Here is a 20,644-nt window from a genome sequence, read left to right as displayed (position 1 = left end):
TTTCATTATGGGCATTACAAGCAGAATGGATCAAAGAAAGACTTCTAGGAAATTGATATCTAGTCTGAAAATGACAGGGTATGTCTTACAAAGTTGTGATGTTATTTGCATTCTGCTTTTAGCTTATTAAACAAAAACGGAAAAAAAAAACAATAATCACAAATTATACTAAAATAATTGCTATTGTGAATTTTGAAAGACTTGATGCATGCTAGTAAAATTAATGTTGGCAAGTGGTAAAAAATGTCATAAACATTAACTTTGTTATTCCTTTTACTTAACAGTTTTTCATTCAATGTTGGTTGACTAAATTGAATTGTGATATTTCAGAATAGACAAATAAAAATGTGGAATGCTCAATGTTTGTCATTAAGATGACTTTCTGATCCAAAAACTAGAAAGGGACCAGCTCTTGCCTACACTGTAACCCTACTAAGAGTCAGCCATGGTGGATCTGAATTAGTAAATTTAAATGAGGATATGTTTGCAGAGGGCAAGACAGCTGACAGTACTGGAAGAGAACAGGGGATGGGAAACAACAAATGTCCATCTCCAGACTTTTTACCCATGATCAAGTCCAGAGAGATGGGGATGAAAGCAGAAATTATCAAAATGGCACAAGGGATTCATCCGGAAAAGCTGGGCTCTGGGCCATCTTGCTTTCCGCCAAGGCAGTAAGTAGTAATAGAGCAAAGGAAGGGCTCTCTTTTCTTCACATGGCATGTGTCATCATCACTTCAGCAGAGGATCTGGTGGAAGAGCAGGAAAGCAAGAGAACACTTATAATCACCTACAAGGACTGTTGTGAAGCCATGTGAATAACTTTTGGGGGGCCTTCAGTATTCTTAGATTTAGAAGAAGGGCATGCCTAAGCATGTGATGGAAAAAGAGAAGTCTCATCATTAGTGCAATCCTATTTGTCTTCAGATGCTGATGAGGATTGAATGAAGATATTGTCTTCAAATGCCTTCAAATAGTCTGCATATATTCATCAGTTAGTTATCATAAAATGTTCTGATCAAACAAATCAATCCATTCACAACTGAGATTTAACTGATGTCTGATGAGCCTATCAAAGCAGTTTCTGCCCAGGGGCAGGGTTGTGATAGATGTTTGTGAATCTACTCATCAAATAATACTGGGTTTACAATACATCAAGAGATTTTCTACTTTGGGACTGTAGAAATAATAAAAGGAATTCTTTGAGATGTACCGAAACAAAACTGTGAATCATTTGTACTTGGATTTACTGAACAATTATCTCAAGAACACAAATAACAAATAGCAGTGCTTGACATGGGTGTAATTATTTTTAATCACTAATCCTTTCCCAAAAGGTATGGTACAATATGTACTTCAAGTCTGAGAAACAGCCTATTGTCAATGGTGTTACCATTCACAGTGACTCCAAATTTCAAAATCGCTCTGTCGAGACTTTCTTCTATGCTTTTTTTGTGCATGCTGTTAGGACAATATTCACAGGTTATGGAAAAGTTACCTCTTTAGAAACATTTCTTTCATCATGGGCATAGTCACTCACACTCAATTTATGCATTATGTACAACCTTTGCTTTTTTATTTTTTTAAGTTGTCAATACACCTTTATTTATTTATTATGTGGTGCTGAGGATTGAATCCAGTGCCCCATATATGCTAGACAAGCACTCTACCACTGAGCCATAACCTCAGCCCTAATTTTTTTTTCACTGTTTAAATCCTACACTTTCTTTAAAACTTTACCCAACCCACAGTTCCTTGGTAGACTTCTCTGATCACCCCAGGCTACTCTCTCTCAAATTCCTTCTTAAAGTTTGATAATCCTAAATTTATCCATAAATTAATAGTTGCTTTGTTTTCCACCTGGTTTTTTAGATCCTTTTTTATTCTTCATTCTACATAGCATGGTGGCTTGATGTAACAGCTTTCAAATGATTATTAAGTCTAGAAAGCTTTAAAATGAGAAGAGGGAAGACGAAACTTAATATGTTGAGGCTCCTTTTATGTGTATACTATGAATATGATTTTGCCCACTAGTTCAGCCTGCTATTACAACTGTTACATTTTATGGTGATCAAGTTCTTGGAATCTTGAACTGTTAGAAAAGAATTAAAAGTGGTTAAAAAACTGGATAGTTAAAATCATTGAAGCCTGTATTATGATTACTAGGGGATGCTTGGTTTTTATGTTTACCACTGCAGTTAGGATCAACTGGTTAAACTGTTGAATAATCTTACCAAAGAACAAAAGAACACTCTCATATCTGTTCCTTAAAATTTAGTAGTACATTTTAAATAAAGTTTTATTTGGCTTTGGATGAGAATCATTATAACCATAGAACTAGATGAGCCCAGGAGGCCTCGGTATATTCCTCTCCACGGTAGTCCAGCCAGACTCAGCTGCATCTGTGGAAAGCATCACAGAAGCCACTCCAGGAAGAGAACAGCAACCTACTGGAGTCTATGCTGCAATTCTGCTGGAATTTATTTGTTACTCGTTGAATCTAATCCAAATTATTCATGTTGCAATACAAGAAATCATTAACAACATTTTAGGCAAAATAAATATTTTATTGTTTTAATATAGGTTTTTAGAAATCAACCTTTGTGTGGTATTTCAAACATTATAAACCTTTTATATATTCTTTCAAAGAACACTGTTAACATCTCAACCACTTTCAATTAAAATTTCACACACAAAGAAATGTAAGAGGAGTTGAAAATTATAAATGCTGAAAGAATAATTCCAACGACATTTGGTTGTTACTTTTCACATTTATTTAACACATATAAAACCAAATAGGAGACCATTTTCCTTTTTCTTTCATATAAACAAAGTTTTGACTGGTTAAAACCAAATTAAAATCATTTATATATGAGGAGAACAACTCTAAATTACTTCCATTTTGAAAAAACAAAAAACCAGCTTATTCATTTCTATCCATTCAAGTCAAAGGCCCCATTATTTTGACAATACTCTACTACGTAGTCTAAAAGACAAAAGAAGAAACATTTCATTATAAGAAGAAGTCTGGACAACGCAAAAAGTACATAGTGTTTAACATAAGGCACATTTCCAAAAGAAAAATACTACGTAAGCTGTAATAAAATTACATTTGTTTGGGGTAAAGCAATGAGGCTTACAGTGTAAGAACATTGAGTAGTTGTAGGTAACCTCATATAATTCTAACCTACTGCTATTAGTAGCCTCCTCAAGAATAAGAGCAATTTTTACAACAGAACAGTTTGTCTTCTTGAAAGTGACACTAATTAACAGCAGTGGAGGGAAAATCATTGGTTGCTTCAAGCTCTCAAAAAATGAATCAGTTATTGCACAGTAAATACCTCATAGAGGTCAGTGTTGTAAGAAGCTAGTCTGAAGAAATATGTTATTTATAAATTGGTTATGTCTGGAAGTCTTCAAGTTTTATAATTAATTCTACATAGGGAATCAATTGGAAAAATATCGACATACAAATAAATATTAGTCTTTCCCAAATTGCTACAGTTTTGAGAGATTAGAAAAGAAATAATCAGCAAAGTGCCTAGTTTCTATGTATGTTTTTTGAAAGATATGCATAGGGGAGATACACACTGTACACTGTATACAGTAGCCTCGCTCAGCAGACAGTATCTTCTGAAGTACAGATTACACCTCCACCAGTGTATATCATTGATAATTCCAACAGTCACAACTAACAGGATCCATGCCCACCTTAAAAGAGAAAGAGACATCAACATTAAATACCCTTCAAACACTATTGCTAAGGGAGTCTTTAAAAGGTAGATACAAATTTTATCCAAATATATACCATGATCATCCTGGGGTCACAGGATGCACATCTTTTGGAAAGTTAATTCTTTTATCTAGATTTTTAAAAATCTAGATTCTATCAGTTTTTTATGACATGATTTAAAATATTTCCTTCATTTTCCACAGCTAAAATTACATATTATATTTTTCAAATTTTATTTTGTTTCTCATCTAATTTTTCATATCTACAAAAAGTATTATCCTACTGAAGTGAAGCATATTATTCCTTTTTGCATTTACCAAGTATTATTATTAACAATACAAATTATGATTAGAGATGAATTATTAGAAATGGATCCATGGGATATGTTCCTTTAAAAGATAAACAAATGGAAAGATACTAGGAATTTGTGATTAATTCTCAAAATCTTGTTCTAAAAACTGCATCTGAAACACCATTATAATGTCAGCAAAATAAGACTCAGATCTAAAGACCCAATTCCAGGATTTATTTAACTACAGCGAAATTTAAATTTAAAAACACAATATAAGTAATTCTGTGGAGGTTAACATTTGACTTGCTTACACTTCAACTGGAGTTTATAAGATTCTCAAACTGTAATTATAAAAGTTGCAAAAATAAAATTTTAACTAGAGAAAGAAAATTATGTGCTAAGAAAACAAAAAAATTAAAAACTATGTTAACTTATATTTAGCTAAACAAAGAAATTTAGAAAAACTTACCTAAAAATTCCACTTAATTACTATCTTGCTTAGGATTAGATGATTTACTTGAAGATACTGCTGCCAAAAGTCCACTTACAATTTCCCTTCTGATTTCCCCAACAATTGACTCTTTAATCTATAATGGAAATGGGAAAAATTAGCATTTGACAATATAATCCAGTTTATCAGTTTTCAGAAAAATATAAATAGCAATAAATTCTTGCTATTAGCTAAACCACAGGGAAAACTGCAACCTTAATGGGAACTTACACATAACAGCAAAGAGACAGTGGAAATTTCAAGCCACCTATCCTCGAACCCAGATCAGCCTCTGAGGCCTAATTACTCTAATCAGCTAACTACATTATGAAATGTCACAATTCTTAAATTGAGAACATCAAAAAATGTTATTTCACTGACTAAATAATTTACTTCACAACACAAAGTAACTTGGAAGGACTAATGAAATATTAGGTTTACTTTGATGCTTTCTATTAAAGTCTGCCTCTGTAAGGTAGTTACCACGATACCCTAAGAAAATCCACTATTAGCAAAATGACACAGGCATATTTTCTTACTTATATCACTGAAAGCAAACTATGTAAAGAAGTTATACATTGCTCTAACCTTACATGCACATTTTAAATGGAAAGAGGAAATTATCATTTAGTAAAGTATTTTAAAATACAAAGAACAACCTCAAAATAACCTTAAACTCTAATAAAATATTTTTTTTCTTTAGTGGTATTGTACGTGTGCTGTTAGTCTGTTACTTCAGGTAAGGGTATAAATCTCATTTTATTGTTGAAAAAGGCAAGCAGACCTGGGTCAATGGTAATTCCATGCTGACTTTCTTCTCCAGATGTCTAAGTACTGCATATGCCCATCCCCTCCCATTCTCTCTAATGATACAGCACTGTCTCCAAATAGCCCTCTGTGAAGGCTTTAAATGTGTATTTCCTGAAGTAAACTGATAATGCTTTCCCAAATTAGCACTTGAGACACTCTTAACTAGCTTTTAAAAATTCTACATTTCCACAGTTTCCTGTCAGCCTGATCTACTTCCTAAAACGTTCCTAAGTACGTCTTAAACACATTCCCACTGAAGTCTTTCCAAAAATGTTTCTGTATTAATCTGTCAGGCAAAATTGGTATACAATACATAGACCTATGCATAGTTATTCATAGAAAACAAAAATGTTCCTTATGTACCAACCATCTGCACTGGCATGTACTTAAATAAATATAAGCTTTTCATTTTCTAAAATATTTCTAAATTTTAAATAACAAAAGTTTTTCAAGTTCATAGCATTTCAGATTCATTTTCTAAATGAATGTGTGTTAGGTACAAACATGAAACCAGAATCGCTTAGCTACAGTATGTAAGCACGAATACAATATGTGTACATAGAGCAACTGCAAATCTACATTTGTAAGACAGTGAGTATAAAGTTTTTCCAGTTCAGTTGCCAATGCAATATGGCAATTTTATTGTCTCCTTGTTCTTCATCATTCAAAAACCAAACTACTCAAAAAGTATTCTTTACCAAACAACATCTGCCAAACATTTGGGGGGAATTCAGACAATACTTGTGAAAAGCATAGAAGAATCTCTAAGAGCAAGGCTTGGTGTTACATGCTTGTAGTCCCAGCTACTTGAGAGCTGAGGCAAGAGGGTCACTTGAATAGCAAGGGCTACAGCTAGCTAGCTCTACTATCAAGAACGTTATCCAGATGGATACAATATGAATATTAGCTCATAAAACGTTAAAGGACAAACAATTTTATTAACCCATTAACGACAAAAGAACAATAAATTTTGAAAATGGGAAACAAGTATGGGCTAGAAAAGGAAAAAAGTTTAAAAATTCTCAGAGAATGACAGATCTTAAATAGCAAGTTTCAAAAAATTAAGAAAATTTCATAGAATCATGAAGATAAAAAACTTTGCATCAAGAGCATCTTGGATGAATTGGAGGTAGAACAGAAACTAAGTGACAAGCAAGTTCTTTCCAAAAGGAGAGGAAATATGAATGAAAGAATGAGATCAAGTGGAAAATATGGTCAGCTACTTCCCAGAGGGGATCAGGTCTCGCTTATCAATGTGTTCATACATAAAAGTAATTGCTCAATAAACGTTTAAACAAAAGAATGAATAAATGAGTGAGCAAAAGAGGGAGAAGAGATAAACATCAGCAACACATACTGACTCCAAGTGTGGAGTGTAGAGCAGCACATCTATTTAATATGCATCTACTCTGCACTACAGCCTCCTTATCAAGTGATCTCTAAGGAAGTTCCAACAGAGACACATGGTGAGCTCTGCCTTACTAAAATACATGTTTAAAAACATGTCAGATGTGCTGTAATAAAGATCCTAAAAGGCAGAAACCAAGCCTAGGAACTTCAATAAACACAGAACAACTTTCTAAACATGCAGCCATCTACCTTTACTCTTTTGAGTTCTGTTGAATTTGCTTCTGTGGCCACAGGTTTGTTCATCCTATCAAATCATCTTTGTAATATACAAACTCATATATATTTTTAAAATAACTAAACATTTTCAGGCCACTGATAACAAAAAGTCATCAATAACTGGGGCAAATTCTAACACAGTGTACATTTTTCCTACTATAATGTACACATCTGGGCAGACAAGGGGTCCCTTTAATCTGATACAAGTTGAAGTACCAAATGAATGATCAGATATTTGTCTGGAAGGGCTTTATTTCAGTGGTCTCCTTCCAAAGAAATTCTATTATATTAAAACATTATTAACAACAAAAGCACTCTTTTTAAAAACCTCACAGATGGTGCAATAATAAAAAAAAGCCCTGACAGATTACCATTGTTTTTATGCACCCATGAGTGCAATAAGAAAACTTCCCTGAAAGTGCCTGCCAATGCTTGATCCTCACCTGCAAGACTTAAAGATTAAACCTTGTCTTCCTGAACGGTATCTTTGTCAACAGGGTTAGGGGCTCAGAATTTACTGGAAAGACAGAATCTAATTTAATTTTCTTGGTAGCAGATATAATGAGCTTTAAAAAAATAAAGGAATTCAGTACCAAGTGCATTTTAAATAAAAAAGATCACCAACTGGAAATAAATGGAATGAAGACTAATCTGAATTAAATATTGTGTAAGCAAACTTTTAAGCAGAAAGCCACTGTAATGTAGCTAAAATAATATAAACAGATGATATTTTGAAAATTATCACCAGCACTGGATTAATTTATCTATGAATACATGCCCTTAAAGTACTTCAAATGCATCCGTCTTTTTAAGTACATCAGTATTCCTCTTATGCCCTGTTTGATCTATATATTTTGCTTGGTAAGTCCTTCCTTGCAGATAGCAAGAGTAAATGTTAAGCACAACTTCCTTCAAACTATGCCAAATTATGAACTCAGTAGTTTCTAATTAATGGACTTAACATTTCAAACATTTGCCTTGCATGCCAGTTTGAATGTCTGCAAAGTATAAAATTTTTCATGTTTAACAGGAGATTCCTGTAAATGATTAAATAATTCTCCAGGATCAAGGCACCAAAATGGCAACAAAGGACTTTTTTCATGATATTGTATTGGCCAAAAATATCAATATTCCTGTCTAAAGTTAAATTACTTACAGTATATATTAGGTCACTACAACTTTAAAAATGAGGACTAAAGTGTACATGTTTAAAATTTGTGCCAAATGAGCAACATAATGTCAAGTTTTCAAGAAAATTTTCAAAGTTAAAGGGCACAAAAATACCACATTGCTTGCAAATCAAAACTACTCTAAGATTTCATCTCACTCCAGTCAGAATGGCAATTAGCAAGAATACTAGCAACGACAAGTGTTGGTGAGGATGTGGGAAAAGAGCACACTCACTGCTGGTGGACTGCAAATTGGTGCAACAGCTCTAGAAAGCAGTATGGAGATTCCTTAGAAAACGTGGAAAGGAACCAGCATTTAACCCAGCTATCCCAGTCCCTTTTCTATACCCAAAGGACTTAAAATCATACTACAGTGACACAGCCACATCAGTGTGTATAGCAGCTCAATTCACAATAAACAAACTGTGGAAGCAACCTAGATGCCCTTCAATAGATGAATGGATAAAGAAACAGTGGTATATATACAAAATGGAATATTACTCAGCATTAAAAGAGAATAAAATCATGGCATTTTCAGGTCAATGGATGGAGTTGGATAATACAATGTTAAGCGAAGTAAGTCAATCCCCAAAAACCAAAGGCTGAATGTTTTCTCTGATATGTGGATGCTGATCCATAATAGAGTGGCGTCAGGGGGCAAGGGAAGAATGGATTGGGAAGCAGGGAAGGAGAGGAAGAGAAGGAGTATGTGGGTGGGAAGGAGGGTGAAATGAGACGGTAATAATTATCCTATGTACATGTATGACTGCACAAATGGTGTGACTCTGCATCATGTACAACCAGAGAACTTAAAAGTTGTGTTCCATTTGTGTACAATGAGTTGAAATGCATTCTGCTGTTATGTATAACTAATTGGAACAAATTAAAAAATCACATTTCTTTAAAAAAAGTTACTTAAAACCTAGTTCCTTGGTTAGAAAATACAGTATGAGAAAGTTTTACTAACCAAAGGCACATCTGACTGAATAGGTTGGACAGACAGTTTACTAAATGTTAACCAGCAACAATCAACTTTCAAAAATAATTACTTTTTTGGACAAATAAATTCACAGAATTAACACTTTCTAAAGTTTTGGCTGGTAGCTTCATGTAATGAAAATAAATGAAGAACATGTTGTGTTCTGCTATGATACTTATTTTGAAAATGTAAATTTGTTTCAACATGGTTGAAATATTAGGAAACAACTTGTGTATAATGCAAATTACACATTTACTTATGTGTACTTTCATCAACAACACTACATAAACACAATTAACAGCATTCAGCTGAACCTAGAAATACAGCACAAAAATGCACATAATTTAAACACTGTCCAGAAATCTCAGTTGTCTGTGTATGAGCCGTATCTATCCATACTGGGCATCAAAGCTTTCTGTCAGATTTCAGGTCCCTCTCCTTCCACCCCTTCACAACAACTCACAAACTGCAATCCTTCCAAAGCCCAATTCTACAAGCACACCTCAAGGTTTTCTCAAGGTTAAGTACGATATTTGTTGTAGCATTTTTGTATTTCTCAACCATTTAAAATGTGTACAACTATGCTACTATTTTGATTCAGTTTCTATTTTTTCTCTTTTTAAATATCCCTGATGAAGTTTTGAGTGTTATGCCTCTAAATCCTATTTCCTGCATAAGCCCTATGGTTTTTGATCGCATGAGTTTACACAGCAGAGATTTTCAGGATCGCATATATTATCTGTGTACATAGCAGAACTGATGGTATTTATATTTAAATAGTTTCTCAAGATACTATCATACAGCTGCAAATGATGGCACTTAAGATATATAAAATAATCTCTGGGCTGAAAGGATCAATGGCCCATTTGAGGAAACATTCTGGTCTTTTGCCACCATTCTTGTTCTATAACCACTAGAAATCTGTTCTTTGCTAAAAATTAATTCTAAAATATGCTAGATTCATATTGCTAATTATATTGATGACACAGTTTTTAAAAAGTGGGAGCCAGTGACTAATTTCTCTGGCCTCATTTTGACCTTTCCCATTCCTAAATTCCTAGTTCTTCAATACCTTATAAAGATTGAGAATCTGTATGCTTGGGACCAGAAATATTTCAAATTTTGGAGTTTTGCTAATTTTCTGAAATGGTTGCACAGACTTTAAAAGTTGAGCATCTCTGATCTTAAAACTCATGATCCAAAATAGATTGAAACTTGAAAATTTTTGATGACCTTGCAAAATGCTTTTATGTGCAATTTTTCCATCATCTCTTGAGTTAGTCTTGTTTACCAATTCCTACCAGAATTTTAAGTGTATGCACTTCATATCTTACTTGTATTTTTCTTTTATCCCTCTTTACAGAGCAGATTCTCAGACACTCATAAAAAAAAATTTTAATTGTTGTTGCTGTTGGGATCAAACCAAAGGTCTCACACAAGCTAAGTATGTGCTTAATCACTGAGTTACCTCCCCAGTCCCTAAAGTGATTTTTTAAAAAAATGTATAGGTATTCTTTTTCACTAACAGACATAATGAAAAAAAATCTTTTCTTGAACGGGGTCTTAGTGCCTTGGATGGTAAAAACTACAGGTAATATGGTTCTGCCTTATTACTCTTAAGAGTTCTTAAGACAAGAAAATAGAACAGAAGGCAAAATATTTTCAGCCTGTGTAATTTTATCCTGTGTAAGCTACTAGGTTTTACAACAAAAAGGACAGTGTGATTTAAGAAGAAAAGGGGGGTAGGATCCATCATAAAAGTATACCTATGGGGCTCGCCCTTTTTAAATAAGATATACTATTCCTTCTTATTAACATTCAATGCTAAAAAGTTATTATGCAAATTTTCTCAACTAATCTGTCACCTTTGCCTACAACCTTTGTAATTTTTTGCAGGTCCTTTGGTAACCTAGAATTCTTGTTAATGCTTCAGATTCTCATGCTGTTATTATTCAAGGTAAATCTTCTTTTTGTATTGATTTCAATTTTTGAACAACTTCAAATTTCCACACTTCTTCACCCACCAAGTACATCAAATTCTTTATACTTCTTAAAACCACAACATCATTTTCTTACATCAGTTGAAATAATAAATGATAGCCTTTAATCCTGGAAAAGACCAAAATTGTAATCCTTAATGCTCCAGATATGGAAGAGTCAAGAGGGACAGATTCCGTAATGTGTTTATGTGCTTCAAACTCTACAAACATGTTTTCACCACACTGAATATAGAGAACTGCAATTATTTCACATTGAAGTATGAAGTTTGCAGAAATGCTATTATGGACATATTTTAATAGATATGAATTAGATCAATGGGAAAGGTTAATTTAAAAGCTCTCTGAAAATTACTGAATACTATGAATAAAAAGAATATCTTATAAATAATGCATAACATCCATCTCCATATAAATGAAGCACAGATTTTACCCACCTCCCGTATGACTTGCTGCAACTCGTTCTGCTCCACATTTCTATGCATTTCCTCTGCAGCTGGCATCGGGGGCAGTTTTTCAGGCCCTTCTTCCACTTCAGACTTAGGTCTTACAACCCGTGAGCCTTCTTCAGCTGCTCCAACTTCTTCAAAACTTTCCAGCTCTGGAGGCGTCTGCACAGAGCCTGTTCTAGAAGGAGCGGTTGGTGTTAGAGCCACTGATGCTCGGAATACTTTCTTTCTTGCCACAAAATGGGCTTTGTGTTTTCCCCCTGAGTCACCCGAAGGCACTCCAGTTCTTCTGTTAGCATGAGAGGGACCAGAACACACAGAAGATGACTCTGATGTTGCATGGGAGAAAACTGATTCTGAGCTTTCTCCAGGAGGGATTTCATATCCCATTTCTCCAAGTCCAAGGCCCAATTCAGACTTCAAGTATGACTGTTCTCGCATCAGTTCAGTGACCTGGATCAGAAAAATTGTTATTTTTCTCTCTCAATATTAAGGTTGGTTATTGAAGTTCAATTCCTAACTTATGATTGTTGTCAAAAATCATGAACTTGTAAAGATATAATTCTATTTCACTGATTTATTAACTAGTCAAACTGATTCACAAAGATCACAAGCTTAAATTCATGGCAAGCTCAAGCAATAAAATGGGCAACTAGAACACACAATGGGATGAAATTTTACTTGTAACCACACAGGTAAAGAAAAACAACATAGTTACTCATAATGCTTTGCATTCTAATAAAACAATTTGTCTAAAATATAATAAAAGTCAAATTTGTTCAAAAAGCAGTCATCTTACAGATCTAAAAAACTGATATCTAACTGGGAAAGCTTATTTCCCTTGGAGAATACATATTTTTAATGGTGCATCATCTCCTTTAGGTCATACAGATAAGTCACTATTGCAGTTAAGCTGGCTTTCTAGTGGATTCAGATGGCAATGGTCTTCAGAAGGAGAAAACTCACTTCCAATTAAATTTAACTAATTTATGAAATTCTATATTTAAAACAAACATACATTTCATCCGCCCTGGGAAACTGTGTGTTTATGAGACATAATATCATTTCCCTTTCCCAATGACTTAAAAGGAGAGAGCTTACTGGTTCCATTACATTCAGCGGAGAAGGACATGACAAGTTATCAGCACTTCTACTGCCACACATACCCTGAAAAGATAACAATATAGACATGCATATGTATGCATAAACTTCTCAAATTGTGTTTTATAAAATAATTGACTACTCATTGCCAAAAAGTACCACTTTATGTCACAAAGGTCACCCTCAACTGTTATGGAGTCTTATGAAATGTTATTGTGACTGAAAATTGACATCACCAAGATGCACAGAAGTTGATTTTCTGCTCCTACCATCATACATTTCAAAGAATGATGGATCAAAATAATTAGAAAATATACTCATTAATGATACATATTTCTGATTCTATGTTCTCTCTATATATGTATACACTCTTATTCTACTACTCAATGTATATGCATACATATGCGTATGTATGTACTTATTCTTTTTTTTTTTTTTTTGACACAAGGTCTTGTTAGGTTGTCCAGATCCTTGAACTCACAATTCTCTTGCCTCAACTTCCCAAGTACCTGGGATTACAGGTAAGTGCCACCATGTCCCACTCATTCATTCATTTTTAACAAAAATCAAACACATTGTCAACATAATAAAAAAGAATTCAAAACTTCGAAGAAACCTATTTTACAACTTCAAAGGTATTGGTAAAAACAAATATGATGTTCAAGTTCAAATTTCATGGAAAGAAACATTAGAAATAACGAAAAGTGACAAAGTGGCACAAAATAAAGACAAGTAGTGTTTCTTTTTATTATCTTGGTTGCATACACATTTTCTATCAAAACACCTCACTTGATCCCTTAAAAAACATAACTAAGGGTAAGGGACATTAGGTTTCTCTCAGTGGAAGGGTATGTGCTTAGAATGTGGAGGCCCTGGGTTCACTCTCCAACAGCACAAAAAAGAGAAAAAGAAAAAAAAAATAATAAACATTAAAAAATTTAAAGAATGGAATAGAGTCTAAAATTAAGGAAAGACTTAACGATAAACAGTTATTTATTTAAATGCAAGAGAAGGGAGAAAAACTGAGTAAAATATATGTCAGTTCTTTGGAATTATATGCAGTGATTCAAATTTAAATTAGTCATATTTTGATTCACCACAATTTTTTATTCAACAAATCTAAACTTTTGCACTGCCGTTTATTTTTTGCTATTGTCAAAAATTATCATTAAGAATTTTAAATGTTATTTTTAAATAGACTAATAATATAAGAAAATTATTACAACTTATACATGAAACTGATGTGTAGAAAAGTTCCTTAAACATTCTGCATGCTTCTAATGCCATTCAAGTAAACGGGTTAAAACGAAGGCATTTGTCCTAAATTTACATGGAACCTTATCAATAAAGCTAGTGAAAACTCCTGACAACCCCCTAGGCAGCGTACCACAAGTGCTGAGGAGCAGAAAGGAGAGGGCACCTGCACAGCCCGAAGGTGTTCATCCAGGCCCAGCAAGCGGTCCTCCAGCTGAAGCTCCAGGTCCTGAAGTTCCATTCGGACTGAATTTCTCAAACTCTGCAGTTGTTCAACTTCATACCTATCAGTATTGTGACAGGTACAAAGTTTGAAAAAGGTAGTTTGGAGGTTCCTATTTACAACCTTTTTTAAAAACTACTATAAGCTAACAGAAGGTACTCAATTCCAAGTTTTATAAATTCACATAACAACTATAAGAGGTGTAACCACTAGGACAACGGTTTTTGTTCCTCTATTTTCTCTCACAACTATCCTGCACACTGAGAAGCTGCTCACAACCAACCATCTTCCTTATACACTGAAGGTACAAAAGTTAACATTAATTATGTATGCCTAACTTTATCTATAGTGGTTCACAAAACAGTTACAGGGTATACAGCAGTGGAAATAAAGTCTCATTTTAAAAAAATGTAAGTTACAAATGCTCCTTTGAATGAAAAAATCTTTTTAAAAAAATGAACTTTTACCTTTCCTCCTCAGTCATGTGGTGATAAACCATGGTTTGCTGACGCAGCATTGCCAACTCTAAATCCATCATTTGTGTTCTAAACAAATTCAGGCTCCGCCTCATTGTTTGAAGCTCCTGAAAAGTATTCTAAAATGCAATGACAAAATTACACTTCTAGATCATAAAAATTATTTTGTAACACAATGACTTAGGTAGGAACTTACTTCATAAAGAGGTAGAACAGATGATTTCTGAGTACTATATGGAGCAGCAGCAAAATCAGGTCCTCTCATCATAGGGTACTTCAAACAAATGAAAACAGGGTTAAAACCAATGCCAAAGTACCAACAAATTTTCTAAGGTAATAATAAGGCAGAACTTAAGTTCTGTGTAATTTTTTTTTGAGGTAAAACCAAACAAAATAAAACTCTTCATATTGTAAGCAAGAACAATAATAACAAAAAAAATCAGTCCCCAATGCTACCTAGTACTCTTAGCTACTCCAGGAATAAGTCAATATATTTGGAAGGCGAAAGAGGCAAAAGGGAAAATATAGCTCATATCTATTTTACAGGACTTCCTTCTTGCCTTGAGAAAAGTAGAGAAGCAAAACTGAAAGTCGAAAAAGCAACTACAAATGTCATTATGGGATCACAGTAACTACTGACATGTCTGGAGGGAATAGCAAGTAACCATCAACTGTTAAACTTTTTTTTTTTTTTTTTAAAGAGAGAGTGAGAGACAGAGAGAGAGAGAGAGAGAATTTTTTTTTTAAATTTATTTTTTAGTTTTCGGCGGGCACAACATCTTTGTTTGTATGTGGTGCTGAGGATCGAACCCGGGCCGCATGCATGCCTGGCGAGCGCGCTACCGCTTGAGCCACATCCCCAGCCCTTAAACTTTTGAGCATCTGTTATATGAGACTCTTTTAGGCAGTGGAGATAAAAGATACCCCATGCCCCAGCCTTCAAGTGTTCTTACACTATAAGAAAGAATAAAGAGAAGTTTAAATTTTTATTATAATCTTAAGATGGGTGTGCTAAAATGGACACAAACAAAAATTCACAAATTCACATTAGGTTAAGTTTTGTTAACCATGGTTAACACCTGAGCTGAGCTTTAACAGTAAATGGGACTTGGTCATGCAAAGAAACCCAAGGGAAGAGCATTCAAGATTAAACAAACAAACAAACCACAAAAAACAAAACAAACAAAAAAAAAACCACAAACAAAAAACAAAACACAAAATGGCATGTGCAGAGCCCTAAGAACGCACAACTACTGAGAGCCCTGCATGCAGGCCAATGTGGCAGGAGCACACACCTAAGCAAGGAGACTGGACAGAGTGTTTATCTAGTGGGGTGAGAGAGGGGTGGGGAGATTGATGCACTCCATCACTGAGGGGTCATCCAAGAGGAAGACCACACAGCTAGAGCAGACAAACTTGCACCTGGAAAGGTGTGCCACGGAGGTATAGGTGGACAGGTCCCTGGAAATCCCCAGCTTCACAATAATTACAACGAAAAGCTTAAACATCTCAATCATAGACAGAACCAGGTTTTGTAAAGAAGAAACACCCACATTCTGGTTAGAGTGCAAACCCAGGAGACAACTGTCATTGAGATAAAACCTATATTTCAAAGGTGTATCTTTTTACATCTTAAAATTACAACATTGATTTTACTTTTCAAGGGGCTTCCTGTCTAATACTATTTTCATGAAGATAAGAGATGACATGCATTCTAAATTCACATTACCTGATTTTTGGGGTTTTTTTTGTTTATTCTCTTTTGGAGTAGTTCCAGTCTTTGAACCCAGTGGAAGTAGACTAATTCTGTGCCAGGAGAGCAGCATCAGGGATCAGTAGTGAAGGGAAAACTTAGAGAGCTATGAGCGGAACCAGCAGAAGACGGTGCCAACGGAACCAACATGAAGAAACTTAGAAAAGGAAGAGGTGGTCAAAACATCCAAATGGCAGAGAAAAGGAGATAAAGGATTTTGACAGGGAAGACTTCTTAAATAACCGGGACAACTGAAAGTTTCTAGACCAAGAAAAAGACAATGGAAGAAAAGCTGAAAAAGGGAGGATATCTATAGAGCTAAATCTCTCCTCTAGGAAAGGAAGGATATTCTAAGCAGAGAAATTAACTTATTCAGGATTAGTTTCCACTTTTCCCATGAAACAGAAGGGAAGACTATAGGATGCAGTTGAAGCATGTGAAATTATACAGCTAAGGTACTTATATCTGATGGGTATTAACTTCTCAATGTATTAAGATATGCTCAGAGCAAAAAAATATAAAATTCAGAAAACCTTTTTCTCCTACCTGTGAAAGATTCTGCAGCGAGTTTCTAATATCATGCAACACTCTTCGCAACTGCATTTCTATGGCAGAAGGAGGATTCACAGAGCATGCTCGGTAAGGGTAGGCAGCATGTCTGTGTGAGTAAGGACACCCAAAAGGGGAGGGGAAGGCACTGCAGGTGGCACCTGAGATGTTAGGAACACTGTGTGTGCTCAGAGTTCTCATGTGCTCACACAGGGGCCTTTCCTGCCACTCAGAGTGGACAGAGTGAAGGGAGCAGGTGGACTGAGATATCTGTGCAGGAGTCCTTCCATGATGGCATTCTTCCAACTGGGTCACCTCACTCTGGTTGGCTTCTTCTTTCTTCACAGATGATGGAGAGATGAAAATGGTGGATTTAACCAATGACTGATGGTCATGCTCAGTCACCCCTTTTTCCACTTCCTGTTCCTCTTCAGGTGTATATTTATAGGTGAAGGAAGGTGGGCTGCATCTGGTTTCTTTCCCTGGAGACAAACGAACGTTGACAGAAGATACGACCCTCACTGGGCTCAATAAAGTTGTCGGTAGAGACTGAGACCTTCTTAGAGGATAGCCAGCTTTGGCAAGCAAGTACCTTTGTTTTAACAGATCTTTTGATTTTATCAGGCTACGCCCTACTCTTTGACCTGACAGAGTACACACTTTCATTCGAGCTCTTTGCAAAGCTGTATTAACTCTGTCCACAGAAGAAGGAGGCCCCGTTGTATTTTCCGAGCTCAGATCACTGCATTTAGCTTCAATGGAAGCCAACGATTTCAGAATATGATGTGTGGTGTACTGGGTAAATTCACATTCGCTGCTTTTATCCACATCACTTTTTTTATCCACATCACTTTCACCACTTGTTTCCCTCATCAGCTCTACTGTCTGTGCTGGAGACAAACCCTCTTCTATTTTGGTACTTTGAGTAACATGATCCTCTGGACTACAGGTAGACTGCTTATTTCCAGTATTCTCAACAGTCCTACATCCAGCAACTGTTGCTGCCTTGGCTCTTCCTTCCTTCTGACGAGGGGTGAGAAATTCCTCCTCTGATTCGTTGAAATAAGGTTGGTCTTGTGCTGTTGGTGTAACAAGGTCTTCACCAAATGATGTGACTGTTGTCTCACTGTCACAACTATCAGCACTACTCCCCATGGCTTGCAGGGACTCATGAACCTGTGAAAGGAAAACAGGTGGGAAGATGAAAAATAAAATTAAGAGGTATTACATACAAAATACCAAACAGAAAACATGCACCTACACTTCTATGGTCTCCCACCTTGGCTGTGCCCCTGGCCCTGCTCCAAAATATTTGTACTGCTGTTGATCAGCAACTGAAATCCTTTCCCCCCAACTCCCAGTTTTTCACGATGATTATTTCAAATCTTCACTATTTTTCTTAAAGAATCTTTCCAACACCCTCCTTCTTTACTTCCAAAATAATACTGACTCACCGAAAAAACAATAGAAATTTCTTCACATTGTTCCCCAATACCATTGACAAGTTTTCCTGCCCATCATTCCTTCCTTTACTCCATTCTGAAAAGAAATCGTGCACCTCTGTTCAAGACTAATCCCTCCAAACTGTACTTCTAATCACATTCTCGCCAGGATCAGGGTATTCCTCCATTGTTTCATCCCAGACTTTTCTGGATCAATCTGTCCTCTTTGGCTACTCCCTTAGCTGAACAACTTCCCTAAGTCATTCGTTCCTGCACAAAAAGACAAAATGACCTCTCGCTCAAACTGGCAAAAACAGTCCACATTCCCATTTTCTCTTCCTCACCAAGGATTTATTCTCCAATCATGCTTTGGCCTCATTTACGCCAAAAGAACCACTCTCTCCAACATAAGTCTCCTAGTAGCTATGATCTTGCCTTCTCACTCTGGACGGCCCTAACTTCCTTTCTCAAAGTCTTCCCTCCATCTCCCAATTTTTCTGTCTATTGATTATTCTTTCTGAGTCTCTATAGACATATCTCTTTTCTGTCTAACTTTTAGATCCTATGACTATAGAGTCTTTGGGAGTTATCCTTTTCTTGTTTCAATTTTAACACTGTTTAAAGATATTTTACATAAATCTTAAAGAAAGATCCTTTTCCTGGACTTTTTGTGACTTCACATACAGACTAAAAGCTCAGATAAAAATGTGCCTTTTTTCTGGTTTATCTAATAGAGCCTTGCATAAAAAGTCAGTATAATATCAGCAAGCCATGGATCCACACTTCATGTGAGCCATCAAGCAAAACAATTATTGTAAAATACTGAAACACCATGATGATGAAAAATAATGGACTAAGCAGATTAATGATCAAAATAATCTGTTTTCTGGTGCTCCAAAAGGTAAGAAGGAGAAGACTTTGTTTGTTTGCTTTTAATATTCTGTCAGAGATGAATTAGTGAAATCTGATATTTATAGTGAAGTGCTTAGATAACATCCATATCACAGAAGTTTTAGTCTTGTTATTATTTGAAAACAATGATTAGGACAGATTCAGTCTTGAATATACACCAACTGAAAAATCATTTTAAAAAGAAGAGTCTAATCACAGTACCTATTACAATAGAGAATTTTACCTGAAGATGATTTAGGGAGAGACCGTCTGTGGAATCTTCAGCAAAACCACTGCTATCAGAATGCTGACTTGCAGTACGTAGCAGATGATCTGTCAGCAAAAGTGAAGTGATGTAAAACCATTAATAAAAAAAGGCTTCAATGAAAGTGATTTGATTATAGATACGATTCCCAACAGATAGAAGACACACAACACTGATTCCTTCTTGGAAAAGCATGCATTACTTATGCAAAAATTGTGGCTTCAAAGCACAGGAGATAACTGAAGTTCAAACAAAAACTGAATCAGATTTTCTACTAGAAACTCTCTCTATTCAGTTACTAATTAAGTTCTAATTGTAATGTATTTGGGTAAATCCAATTAATGTCTTATCCTTACAGTAAAATTGGCTGAAATAAAAGATGGTTCTAAGATGGTTCTAATACATGCGTAAGTCCCCAAATAAACCATTTACATTATGCAAATATGTAGATATTTAGGAAGTGAAATTAGAAGTTTAAATATAGAACATTTTTAAAATGTCTATATCTTCCTAAGAAAATAAGAACACAGTTAAAACCAATTAAATAAAACAATTTGAAATGCAAGCATACTTAAAGTATCTCCAATGTTTTAAATCATGCAAATTTTAAAGTCATAAAGCAATTCTTTCATAACAATTGCATGTAACTTAGTCAAATATATTCAACTAGTACATTACATTGCTAATTATATAAAGTCCTTCTATTTATTTATTTTTTTGCAGCAAAAGTCTAATTCCGTGTAACCTAAAAAATGTTTTAAGTAAGTAAAAAGGTCAACTAAGTACAGCAAGCATGATCACATTCCATCCATCACATTTACTAAGGTGACACTTCATGAGACAACATGGTTCCACAGAACTTCAAAAGCAGGCTAAATAAAGTGTGTTTACCAAATCCACAACCATTTAAGACCTGAACCATATAGGGAAACAACTGAATAATGAGACTGTATAAAATCCAAAAGTTCCTTGATATCCCTCCCACTTTAGCTTCAGGTTTCATGGAATAGAATAATTTTTCCCCATTAAAAATTTAGAATAATTCTATAATATTGTTTTGATAGTAATAAAGCTGCATAACGAAATGCAAGAAATTATCCCATATCCTTGATAAATCTAAGAAGACTGAAATAATTGTAAAACTG

At 34.9% G+C, this 20,644-nt stretch overlaps 1 protein-coding gene across 5 annotated transcripts in view; it reads right to left on the bottom strand.

Annotated features, from left to right (window-relative positions):
• Positions 1 to 2,546: 2,546 nt before the first annotated feature.
• Itprid2 (ITPR interacting domain containing 2) overlaps positions 2,547 to 20,644 on the bottom strand; it is a 37,212-nt gene continuing 19,114 nt past the window's right edge. For 4 of the 5 annotated variants that reach the window (XM_015481123.2, XM_015481124.2, XM_048808119.1 and 1 more), the window contains 9 exons: positions 19,479 to 19,567; positions 16,899 to 18,077; positions 14,796 to 14,873; positions 14,591 to 14,718; positions 14,034 to 14,184; positions 12,647 to 12,712; positions 11,534 to 11,998; positions 4,495 to 4,612; positions 2,547 to 3,711 (listed from right to left, as the gene is read on the bottom strand). In XM_015481123.2, the coding sequence (XP_015336609.1) occupies positions 4,508 to 4,612; positions 11,534 to 11,998; positions 12,647 to 12,712; positions 14,034 to 14,184; positions 14,591 to 14,718; positions 14,796 to 14,873; positions 16,899 to 18,077; positions 19,479 to 19,567 (2,261 nt within the window). In that variant the 3' untranslated portion in view covers positions 2,547 to 3,711; positions 4,495 to 4,507. The remainder of the gene's footprint in view (positions 3,712 to 4,494; positions 4,613 to 11,533; positions 11,999 to 12,646; positions 12,713 to 14,033; positions 14,185 to 14,590; positions 14,719 to 14,795; positions 14,874 to 16,898; positions 18,078 to 19,478; positions 19,568 to 20,644) is intronic. The other variant, XM_048808120.1, reaches the window with a different exon arrangement.

This window comes from Marmota marmota, unplaced genomic scaffold (genome assembly GCF_001458135.2).
Source record: "Marmota marmota marmota unplaced genomic scaffold, marMar, whole genome shotgun sequence".
Taxonomy (NCBI): Eukaryota; Metazoa; Chordata; class Mammalia; order Rodentia; family Sciuridae; genus Marmota; species Marmota marmota.
This window is presented reverse-complemented; position numbering and strand designations above follow the sequence as displayed.